Here is a 12,600-nt window from a genome sequence, read left to right as displayed (position 1 = left end):
TCTCTCTGTTTGGAGTGGAAATTTGGGCCGCGCTAATTCAATAGCCAGAGTCTATTGAAATGTAAGGAAGCTTTGGCAATTACGTGTGGCCCATATAGGCTCATGTGAGGCGCCACAAAAACAGGAAGGAAATGCTGCAGTGAAAAGTGTTGTGACCATGAGGGATGCTTAGTGCAGAGAGGAACTAATCAGGAACACACACACACTTTGGGGATATCATTAGAATTTGCTTGTGCGTGCTCATGTGCATGTCTTCATCTTATGATTTATTTTTGGACGTGTGTGCGCTTGTGCATGCATTTCCCATTGTCTGCATGCACACACTTTGCACACGTATCCCACCACCGGAGCTTCCTCAGTGTCCTGAGCAGGGTTTTCCTCCAACATGAGCCTCTGCGGTCACTGCCAGAGGCCGAATTCTGCTTCAAACCAACGTGCTGAACGTTCACGTTTGCTCCGTCTCTGATTTACTTCGGATGTATTTTGCACAAGTTAACACGTGAGGTGGTGAACTTGCTCTGGGGAGCAGAGTGTGTGTTTGTGTGTGTCATAGTTCTTTTACTTACGTGTGTGCATGTGTTGGGGTTCAGGGGTGCTCTAGGTGCCATATTAGGTTCATATCAAGAGCTGGTTGCTCCCCTCTCCTTAGAGCCAAAGAGGTTTTATCCTGTTGCTTGATAAAAAATGAATAGGCACAGGCAGTAATAATTCATCACTGGAGCAAGTTGTTATTTAACTAAGCTCAAAAATTGGGAGAGATGGTGACGATTGCGATCACACACTTGGCTTCCTTCAGTTTCCTTCGAACAAGCGACCAGGCATTTTCATGACCCTGCACCATAAGGTAGTAATGCATATGCGTGTTAAACCAAAACATGAAGTGCAGCCCAACTGTAAATTATTTGATAAAAAGACTCAAAACCTTGAACACATATTCAGAAATAATGTTAGATTTTTGCTTTTGAATAAATCTTTCTTTACACCTTTTTCAAATTTAGAAAGTGTTCGTTTTTGGAGAGCACAAAATCAAAATCATCAACTCAGTCTATAGATGGGAAATTTCTTTTCAGCTCCGTTGATATGAAAATTCCCTTTTAACTATAACCAGCCAATAGAAAGTATAGGGCATATTTCACATATAGCAGAACTGGAAAACTAGATATACCGTCATAAACGTAAATCAGACACCGACCTTTCAGTGGCATGTGTTCATGTCAGTGTCTAATTGTCACATGATATTCTCATGTGATTGATGACAAGCAGCCTTTCATACACAGGAAATTGAATTACAGCCGTGAACTGACAAACAAACATCTAGAATCAATCATGTAAAATGTATGTTTTTCTCTGAGTCCGGTTTTCTGAATTCTGAATATTTGTACCATTATAAGATATTGTTAGATAGTTTTTTCCAAATGCACGAGAGTAGGAAAACTCCTGCTGGTCGGCATCGTTAACGAGTGTCACGTCCCTGCTCTTTTTTCCTGATGGCGAGACAGCGAGTCTGTCATTGTGGACTTTGTGTCACTTCCCTTCTCTTTCTCTTCCTGTCAGGGGGCCGAGTAAAAACCTGGAAGAGACGGTGGTTCATTCTGACGGACAACTGCCTCTACTACTTTGAATACACAACAGTGAGTCTCATACCCATGATGATGTTTTGATTAACAAAAGTGGTTTCAAATGTGAAGAAAATGAGATGACAACAGTCTCTGTTCCTTTTGATGTCATTTTATCTGAATGTAAAGCTGGAAGGACATTTATGAGTTCTGAGCTTCCCTAATAAATTCTGGGATTATAAGGAATAGCAGTTTATAAGGTTCTCCAGTACATTTATTTGTGCATCCTCACAGATTTTTATCTGTGCCTCTGTGTCCCTGTTAGCTGCTGCCTCAGCACTGTCCTCTCTCTGCCCTATTATTATCCTTGAGGACACTATCATTATGTCCCTTCCTCTGGCCTGACTGCTCCACACTCATGTTATCAGCTCTTTTAAAGAGCCGCGAGGGCGAGAGGAAAAGGGGTGAACAGGGTTGATTTCCATGCTCACAAATGTCACAGTGGATTTCAACCTCTCCTCCCTCTCTGTCCTTCTCTTTCTGTATGTTTCTTCCCCTCTCGTCTTCCTCTTAAGTGATTCCTTAATGCACTGCTCTTGTCAGGTCTCCTCTTTCCTCCTCTTGTCTATTCCTCTGCATCTGCTACTCCTCTGATCTTCTCTTTCTATTCTTTCGTCTTTGCTTGCCTTTTAACTTTCTCCATCAGTCATGCTCTCCTTGTGTTCAGTTGGGTGTTTTTCGTCTTCTCATGTTTCTCGTTCTCATCCGTCTCTCCATCAGGACAAGGAGCCTCGTGGGATCATCCCTCTGGAGAATCTCAGCATCAGGGAGGTGGAGGAGCCCAGGAAACCTGTGAGTGTTGCTTCGTTAGAGACCTCACCCTTAGATCACACGTCAAGTATATTTTCTCTTTGGTTACTGTGTTTATTACATGTTTCCTTTTTGTAAATACATTTCTCAGTCAGGCTAAAAATCATTTTTGATGCCCTGTTCCTTGTCCCCTTCTTTAGAACTGTTTTGAGCTCTACAACCCCAATCACAAGGGCCAGGTGATCAAAGCCTGCAAGACTGAGGCAGATGGCCGCGTTGTCGAGGGAAACCATGTGGTGTACAGGATATCAGCACCCACGCCAGAGGAGAAGGAAGAGTGGATTAAATCCATCAAGTAAGACCCCTGTCTATAAAAATGGCACATAACCTTGCCCTGTAAAACCAAAACCTGCCATTTTTGTATGGACCCGTTTTAAACCTGCCTGTTTGGAATGGGCTGTTTGCCTGGCCTGTGGTGATGCTAGCTCTCTTCCTCAAACTGTAAAAATGACCTGCAGTAATTGAGCTTTTAAGACCGGCTGCTGGACTCGGTCCCCAGAACCTTGAAGCCACGATTTTTGTCACCTTGAGTGGGACCAACATCTCATCTAGCCTGTGGATGAGAGTAGAGAGACCCAGACGTGGGTTTTAAACCCCTAAATCTATACCAGGAACTTCACAATATTTAATTTACAGCAAAGAAACAATGAACATGTGAAAGTGTTAAGATTTACATTACATCAGAGTAAGTGACCTAAATGTTGGATGCTCTGTATTCAGCTGCATAAAAGATGGTGCAATGTCAAAGAGAGTTGGCTCAGCAGAACAGTACACTTGTATATATAGTACAGTTCCTCCTCCTCCTCCTCCTCCCCCTCTATCCATACTCTGAGTATTCACTGGGGAAATGATGTGGGATTAGTCACTGCTTATAGCACCCCAGGGGCGAGCCAGTAAACCCAGCAAACCTATCCAGGAGAGGCTGCAGCTCCGAACTGGGTTGATGCATTCGTAGCCACAGAGGCTAACAAGCCACAGCTTGCATTTCACCAGAGGGGTCCGAGAGGACTGGAGGTCTGGGGAGATAAAAGGCTTTTTATGGAAATGATGATTTTCACCCTCTTCTAATGTAGAGATGATCAGAGGAGAACTGCACGATCTGCTTATCTTGAGAAATACACAGACCCAGAAGATACTGGACCAACCGTGTCAATGGAGAACGTGTACTGTTGTCTCTGAATGAATGAACTCGTGCAGTATTTTATTTAATGAGAAGAATATATGTCTTTTTATATGTGTTCCATAAAAACAGAAATAGTGTAACTGTTCTATCATATTAGTCATGGCAGCCTTGCCTGGTTTAGATCACTCTAGCATGTGGAGTTTTTGTTCCATGAAATTGGGTTGTTGAAAATGACAATGAGCGGTATGAAAGAGGGGATAGTCATCGTATACAGACTCATTCTTCAGCGCATGGAGTTGTAAAGGGAATCAGAGATATCCGCAGTGGGGGGTTGAGCCTCCTCGTGCTTTGTGCTGGTGCTAACAGGATTTAGCAGCCGTGAAACTGGGCTCCTCGGTGGAGCCCGAATGGCTTCATGAGTCACTCACTCTTACTGTACGCGGCTTTTCTACCGCTCCGAAAAAACATCGGGAGCAGGAGGATGCGGAAGAGTCAATAATCTTGAGCACCATTGTTTTCCCTCCTTCAGACCTATAAACCCGCAGAACAGCGGCAGAGAGAGTGTGCGATTGTGTGTTTTACTTCGTATTTGGCAGAGTTGTGGAGGAGGGAATCGGCGAGAGGTTCCAGCAAACCAGAGTACCAAGAAAAAACTTGGGGAGGGAGGGTTATTCTTCAGAAACCATGGAAACCAAACTAGGTCATTGCACAAACTTTTTTCTTTTTTTTGATCTAGTTAAGGCAGGGGTTTGTATAAATGTGCCTCCATTTCCATATCAAAGATGCTGGAGACTCTCATGTGGCGTTATTATTTATTTCAATGCTGTCCTTTGATTGGCTTCTTCTCCAGGGCCAGCATTAGCAAGGACCCCTTCTACGACATGCTGGCCACCAGGAAGAGACGCATCGCTAACAAGAAGTGAGGAGGGACAATCTTCACGACCCCCTACTGCCCATCTTTCTCTCCCTGAGTTCGTGAACACATAAATCACACACTACAGAGCTGGTTCACCGCAGAAGTGACTGTCAACCTAAGAAAAGTCTTCGACCCCGAAGACCGACCTCAGTTTTTCTTCTGGACTGTCCACAAGTCTGTGTTGAGGAGACATCACACACTACTGAGGGAACAGCAGAGCTCCAGGAAACTCAGATGTACATGAGCAACCAACCAACCAACCAGTTTGTTTCTCCTCCATCTCATACACATTCCCCTACCTCCCTCTCATGGTCATGATATGTTTCTAGGTCTCCTCAAAGCACAACTGCCAGGTTTCAGGTGCACATGCGCATGCGTGTTATTATAGACGTGTGTGTGTGTGTGTGTGTGTGTGTGTGTGTGTGTGTGTGTGTGTGTGTGTGTGTGTGTGTGTGTGTGTGTGTGTGTGTGTGTGTGTGTGTGTGTGTGTGTGTGTGTGTGTGTGTGTGTGTGTGTGCTTCTGCAGTGTGGGTGCATAAGTGATTCAAGTGTCCCCTCCATTGTGCTTTATGAAGAAGTTACTAATTCAGAATCAGAGTTCAGATGTGAGGTCAGCTACTTGGGGCACGACTGTCAAAATGAAAGGTTGAATATAATAGGGGGGGGAAGGGAAATAGACAGACAGAGAGAAAGGAGAAGTGTCTGGGAGGTGACGGGTGAAGTTTAACCTCACTTGAAACCCTGTTGTCATCTCACTCTGGTGCTGAGTTCTTCTCTCCGGGTGCTATGGCCGAAGCTCCGAGACACCTCAGAAAACAGCGCTGGCTTACATTAAGGTTCCTGATCTAACATTACAGTCTTGAGTCAGCTGGGCTGATTTCATTTATTTGAGTGGAGCAGAGATTTTTGAAATGTGCATACTTTTTTATTTGAGTTGAGTAGCAATGGTGCTTTTGCCAAAGCCTGAGATGAAACTTACTTCTTGGACTTTGAAGTTGTAATCTTTGAGATTTCCTGTCCTGATTTATTTGGCTTCAGCAGAGTAAAGCAACAAATGAAACAAAACAGCAACGGATTCATGCTGCACTTGGCTCGAGTACGTTTCCAGACAATAGCAGGAGTAACAGGAGTCACCTGCAGCTCTTCATCTAAAGATCACTGTGGCTGCTCCTTCTTGGTCCATTAACGCCCTCGCAAGAAGGCTGAAAATGTCCATTGTCTTGTTTCGAATGTATTTTAGGTAACTGATCTTTGTCAGCCCTAATCTCTGTAACAGTTACAATACAATACAGTGTCGTTTGGCTGAATGACAATAAGCTGTTTTTGCCTGTTAAACACTTGATTTGAAGCAGGAAGTGTTGGATTTATATCAGCAGCAACTCAATAGAGCTGTGAGATCAATTAAAAACAGTTAAGGTGCAGCCACGTAGCATTTCCTCTCAACCAAAGGTCTTGTAATAAATTAGAGCCGTCACAAACTATAAACGATGTATGACAGCAACATTACAGTCTGATTGTGTGGTCCTGTAGAAACATGCTAAAAAAAGAACTTCTCTATTTCCAGTGTAGCACTGTTTGTATAGGACGACTGAGGCGGATCCACATGGTCAAGCTAAACAATAAAATTCCTCTATCTTAATGGATTACAATGATCTTTTGTTTCCTGTGAATCCCTTGCACATGTCGGGGCACTTCAAATCCGGTGGTGGCGTTGCAGACTGCACCACCGCCAATGAAAGCTGATATTTAGAGAGGTAACTACAGAAAATCGAAAGGATTATAACTTTAAGAGCACTTTCCTTTGAGAAGGTCCTGTCAGTCTAAAGGGTAAGTTTCCAGTTAAGGCTGTGCGATAGCTCTCTATGGTACCAGTCCGATTAAGCTTCTTTCTTTTATTTTGTATCTTTTTTCTTTTTGGTTTTCTTGTCTATGTCCGGTGTCAGTGAAGGTCGATGTGTTGTCGTGATCCTGTTTGCATTTGGTTTGTAATCCTAAATATACTTGCTTGCTTTTGTGTTCTTTAAGAAGAGAAAAGAAGAAACTATAGATCTATAATAACCTCCTATCCTTTTGTATTTATTTTCATTTGTGAAATGGTTGCTACCTGTAAATGTTCAAACAATGTATGCTTAAGTTATATAATGTATAGGTTTCTGGTCTCTCACGCACACTCTGTGTAACAAATTCGCATCAGCTGAAGTTTGGGGTCTTCTTTACAAAAGCCTTAAACACAATCATAAGAAAATATATATTGATGATGAGAATATTGATCAATAACTGTGACAATGTTAAAAAGCCATGACTGATGAGTATGAGATGAGATATTTATGATGATACAGATTACAGTGAAAATGATGTTTGAATTTAATGATGATGATTCTAGTGAAGTAATATCAGTGATGATGATAATAATAATAATATCTTTGATTATGATGTCAACAGCTATGAACACAGTAGTTTTCTATGTGATTGTAAAATACAACGAAAGCCTCGAGGGCAGACAATTATCTTCTACTGCTCTGTGTGGGCGTATAGTTACATTAACTTTTATATTCTCTGTAAAAGCTATTGGTCACGTTGTACATTAAATGTATCTACATAAAGTATACATAACGCTCACAGCAGATGTATGGCTTATTCATTATTGATGCTGATCCCCGCATATTTGCATAAATTATTAGCTCTCATTAATGAATTACACAGATTTCGGGACAAGCCGTTTGGATACACATCATGTCGCCCTCCATCGTGCAGACACCTGGTGCATAACTGGCTGAATAAATGGTCAAATAAGAAGAAGTGAAGGGGAAGAATGAGTGAGGAGAGAGCGCCCTCTACTGGCTCTGGGACAAACACCCACAAAACGTTAACTGGAATCATTCCTCCACCAAGGCCCAACAGTCTAGTCATGAAACCACATTTAAATTCACTAGATCCGGCCCCTGATCCAGATCTGCACCAAAATTAAATGGTTCCTTCCTTGGGTCATGCCTCACCTCTCCATAAGATTTCACAACATCACTGATCATGGTCAACTCAAATGAAATGTGCCTCTGTCGTCAGGTGGATGAGGAATTAAGACACTGCGAACTACATCCTCTGAAATGATCCTTGAATCAACAGTAGAGATACGTGAAACACAAGAAGGTTTAGGTTTGTGGTAACAGGTCTGTCGTTATTTCGTCTGTCCTTTCTCTGTTTTGTAATATCTATATAAATCTCAATCCCTTCTATTTAATGTAAAAGTGTTTAAGAAAATGTCTTTCTAATATCTTTCTGATATGTATCTACTCTATATTTATGAAAGCTTACTTAACTTTAAGTCAGCTTAAAAACTTACTTGCATTTAAGGATGTAGGCTCCACAATAAACACGACAGGCACGTGTCAGATTTAAATAGTTTATTAGAAAAAGTAGGATAATCCATCACATTGATAACAAGACAAACTCAGTGTGTCACAGGATCAACTGATAATATTTAAATACACGTGTTTGTGAAAAAGCAACTGAAACAAACTTTGAACTGAAACGTGAAGGTTAAATGTCACTTAAAAAGAAAGAAAAGAAAATGGGATAATGTTGTAAAATGACTGCAGTTTGATGGCAGGTTTTAACAAATGAATTCAGACACTGTACCAAAGGTTTTCAATGCTACACAAAATAATCAACCAATCACCATCAATAACACCTATGTACCAGCATCTTTACAGCAACTCTCACTATGAATTAAAAATCATGTCCAACAACTGTACATCTTCTATAAAAATCTATATAAAACAAATCTGTGTAATCTCATCTGGCTCAGTCCTGATGTATCAGCTAATCTGAGTCTGTTGCACCGGCAGTTTAACATCTGCTGTATATATATTTATTAACACGCTACAGTATTTATTCATCTGCTGCTACCTGGTTACATATATTCTTCATTCAACTTAACTGTACATCATTTATGTCTGTATTACTTTCCTAAATGCAGCACGATCACTTTAATCATTCAGTATTTATTTACACATCAGTTTTCACAGCTGTTATCCTGTTCGCCGTCCTCTTACATATACACTACTCTCTGTTTTGAATTTGAATTGGGAGTCAGTACCTACAGAGTAAATTCACTTCAGCAGGGTTGAGGGTCGAAATGTTGGGGTTCAGTGTGTTGACATTTTGCCAGGAGGACTGGAGGAGCCCAATGTGGACGGTTTTGCTGTCAGGTAGTTTTTAGAAATGCAGTGATGTGGAGAAAATGCACAGATGACCAAAATAAAATGTCTCTCCTTTTCAGATGAAGTTAAAACAAGAACTAATCTACTGTAAAAAAAACAGTTCAGATTCAAAGTTTTTTAGACTTTTCTCAGAAAGAATCTTTACAACTAAGATGTAGGGTCGGTTTCAACAACAAATTCACAAAGAGCATCACTGACCCTTTGAAAAAAAATGCTGCAAACAAGGCTTCGAATATTTTTTATATTTTCTCACAACAATCCTCAATTGCAGCTTTTTCTTGGAAGAAAGCTCTGTCCTCACCTGAACTTTTGACCCTATTGGATCTTCCACGACCCTCCAGTAACCTTCAGGTGTCCTCTGGTGTGATGGAAGACCCCTCAACAGGGGGAAGAGGACACCTGGTCGTAGTCGGGGCATTTGAGGAGGACAGGGTAGCCGATGCTCATCTGGAGCGAAGCGTCGCTGGAGATGTCTGAGGGACTTCGTCCACGGGACCAGGCCTGTGGGTGGAGGAACTGGCCCGAGTGGCCGGAGAAGTTGCTGAGACGAGGGCGGTAGAAGCTGGGGTGGTGAGGCTGGTAGATCTCCTCTGCTGTGTAGCGCTTCATGAACAGGTAGACGGACATGACACCCGCACTCTGCAGCGGAAGTTTGACATTACTAACTAGTAGAAACACTAACTCATAAATACATGTCATGAAAAGTACTTTAGTTGCACATGCACATGAAGATACAATTGTATTAAAACAATACTTTGTTTCTATTCTTTTTGCAAGTGCTTCTGTCTGATTGCAATTTTATTTTTGAAAGTTTTCACCAGGAATCTTAGTATGTGATCTGAATATTGACACCACACTAAAATGTTTTTTTGTGAAAACACCAGTTACATTATGACTAATGTGGATCTTACTGAAGTTACTTCTATTTGTATCAGCAAACTAACAATGAGCTGTGCAGAGAGATAGTAATTATAGTGATATTGACAGTTGACCATTCATAAAACGTTGTGTTGCAGTTGCTCTCTGCCAACACAAGATGGCAGTAACTCTTCAAATTTGTATTTCTTCATTATTATATCAATCTATTGATATTGTATTGGTATTATGCCAATTATGTATTACATTACATTATTTATATGTAGATCTATTTTTTATTTATTTTCTAAATTTTTCATTTTTCTCTGATTACACTCTAAATAAAAAACAAAACAACTCTGGATTCTTACCACTTCTATTTATCTTCCTCTGAAAGTCTGGGTGAAATAAAAATTCATAATGGATTTATTGCTAAATTCTATGAAGGATTTTCTGTAGATAACGTGATCTTTTACTTCAGACCAAAATATTGTAATTGTTATTTACACCCCAGGCCCAGTTTTAGCTTTAACACTGCTGACAGTTGTTTGTGGTGATGGTGTGTTGTTCACCTCAGTGAGCAGGAAGGAGATGGCAGCGAAGGCAAAGGACCAGCCGTACTTGTAGGTAAAATAGGCTTCACTGCTTTTAGTCCTGTTCAACATTTCATCATTGATACTGGAAATATACAGCACCAGGCCCAACACCAGAGCCAGACCTGAGACACAGAGAGAGGAAGAGGGGGAGGGAAATCTGGGTTTGATAAAACAGAAGAAGAGGAGACGGTGACAAGAGATAAGAGCGGGAGGATGACGGGGGTACCTGAGAGGATGAAGAAGATTCCAGAGACAAAGGCCAGGATGGTGCGGTGTGGTCGCACGTGCCCGATGTTGCTGAGGACAAAACCGATGAACATGAAGAACAGGCTGACCAGAGGGAAGGGAGTGGCTGAGCGGATCATCTCTGAGGAAGAGGAGGAGGAGAGAGTGGACAACGAAAGCTGCTTTCTCAACTCAAAGAGTGTGACAAACTTGAAGAATGTCTTGTTGATCTAATTCAAATCAATTGAAGCTGTTTCATTTGGCATTTGACATTTTTGATAGAAAAAGTCTGAGTTCAGACCAAACCACATCGACTGAAGGAGAACAACTAAAGATAAGACACTTGATCATCTTCTGCTCCTTTTAATGAATACAGTACAATATCAGGTCACATTACATTGAGTTACTATGGATTAATCCTCCAATAAGCTTTCACTTTGAGCAGCACAGAATGGCTGGTGAGGTGAATTGTTCCTAAAGACGCAATAAGCATTCTGCAGAGGAGCCCGATGACTCAGACCTCACTGTCTGGCGCAGGTCTGATCTCAACCTTATTGGAAAATGACAAGAGTTTGGATAAAAATACTTCGGCTCTGTATGTGAACGACCCCGAGGCGCACCTTGAGTTATTGAGCCTGAAGTTGCCGTTGGAGGTTTCTGATGCTGTTACTCACTGAGCATGTTCACCGTGGACTCGGACGTCACCTGGACGTTCATGGGCATGATGTACTCGATGGTAAAACACCGACCAGAGTCGTCACCTTCAGAGGACAGAGGCAGAAATGAAGAGAGACATTTAGAGAAAAGGAGATAACTAGAATTCCCACGCTGTGGTTGTACACCTCCGCCAACCAGTGCAGTTTCAGTCAACTATTTTTTCCAGACTCATAAGAAGTAACTGTGACTTTTGACAAGTGAAATCTTATCAAATCAGAAAGTACCTAAATACAGACTTGAGATACCACCCACGAAACCACAAGTTCCACAGGGGCTCCTCCGTGAAATATCACATTTTTGGACACTTGTGATGCGCGTGCCAAGTTTTACACGTAATGCACATGTTGGCCGGGCTCTAATATATATATATATATATATATATATATATAATATAACAATATAATATATTCTTAGTGACTACAATCATGGCAATAGTGTTGTGAACTAAATTACAATCAAAAATAGAAAAAAAACACAGAAATTACCAATATCTATACACTTTTCATTTGCATCCTGTCATCTACTCTTTCACATTTCCTACAGTCAGTTCTTCACAGTGCGTCATCAGGTTTTTTTTAAACCAAGGTGTGAGCTACATCACATCCTGCAAATAAAGCTGCACAGCTGTTCTTATCACCTCAGCGTCTCACACACACACACACACACACACACACACACACACACACACACTGTCACATCTTTCACCAGCTATCTCTGTGGCACAGTGACACGATCTGCCTCGGAAGACTTGTGGGTGCAAATTCATACGTGTGTGTCTGAGAGTGTAATTGTGGGTATAATCATATAGCAGGAATGACTGTACTTGGAGTTTACTTTGTTTTACAGTGACTGATTGTAACAGACACACACACACACACAACCACACACACACACACACACACAAACATACTGATGAAGTAATTGTGAATGTCATTCCGTGTGAATGTCAAATCTGATGATATGTCAGTGTGACAGCATCAGCTCCCTGCAGCTGCCACATATAGATGCTGCACAGCACAAGGGAACTTTACCCACTTTAAAGCATATCACCACTGTCTTAGTTTACAGGAGTACGGATCAAATTCAGCCCAAATCTTGGCACGTTCTGGGAACACATGCCCTCTACTAACCAGCGAGGGAGCAGACCCTCCAGAGGCCCGAGTGCAGCGCCGTCTTGATGTCAGTGCTCTGGTTCAGAGGCAAAATGACGCCCTCCTCCAGGTACAACCAGTAGTCGGTGCTGACGCCACTCCCAGCAGCCCCAGGCCGCTGATTGCAAAGACGCTGTCAGCAAAGTCAGGGCCTTCCTGCTGCAGGCGCTCATGGTGACCAGCAATCTGTGGTTAAAATAAAAAGAAACGTCAGGAACACCGCTTCAAACTTTGCTTTTGTATTGAAGCAATATTCAGCACTTCAAATTACCATGAAAAACTCAGGGTTGTGCAAATTCATAATGAAAACCCAGATAACGTGTTTTACACAACCACCTCACAGAGCCCCCACTGAGCCTTGAAGGTGGGAG

The 12,600-nt window shown here is 41.8% G+C and overlaps 2 protein-coding genes across 4 annotated transcripts in view; one reads left to right on the top strand and one right to left on the bottom strand.

The window, feature by feature from the left end:
* The window catches only part of LOC117765704 (cytohesin-3), a 32,466-nt gene extending 27,556 nt beyond the window's left edge, over positions 1 to 4,910 (top strand). For all 3 annotated transcript variants that reach the window (XM_034592127.1, XM_034592125.1, XM_034592126.1), the window contains exons 10-13: positions 1,555 to 1,631; positions 2,337 to 2,408; positions 2,567 to 2,721; positions 4,400 to 4,910. In XM_034592127.1, coding sequence (XP_034448018.1) covers positions 1,555 to 1,631; positions 2,337 to 2,408; positions 2,567 to 2,721; positions 4,400 to 4,472 — 377 coding nt within the window. In that variant the 3' untranslated portion in view covers positions 4,473 to 4,910. The remainder of the gene's footprint in view (positions 1 to 1,554; positions 1,632 to 2,336; positions 2,409 to 2,566; positions 2,722 to 4,399) is intronic.
* A 4,032-nt stretch (positions 4,911 to 8,942) lies between these two features.
* Positions 8,943 to 12,402, bottom strand: LOC117765924 (voltage-dependent calcium channel gamma-5 subunit-like). The gene is given in 7 exon segments (XM_034592540.1): positions 8,943 to 9,324; positions 10,113 to 10,258; positions 10,363 to 10,503; positions 11,036 to 11,122; positions 12,209 to 12,325; positions 12,328 to 12,366; positions 12,369 to 12,402. Coding segments are annotated over 7 exon segments (825 nt in total). The 3' UTR covers positions 8,943 to 9,063.
* Between the last annotated feature and the right edge of the window lie 198 nt (positions 12,403 to 12,600).

This window comes from Hippoglossus hippoglossus, chromosome 8 (assembly GCF_009819705.1).
Source record: "Hippoglossus hippoglossus isolate fHipHip1 chromosome 8, fHipHip1.pri, whole genome shotgun sequence".
Taxonomy (NCBI): Eukaryota; Metazoa; Chordata; class Actinopteri; order Pleuronectiformes; family Pleuronectidae; genus Hippoglossus; species Hippoglossus hippoglossus.
This window is presented reverse-complemented; position numbering and strand designations above follow the sequence as displayed.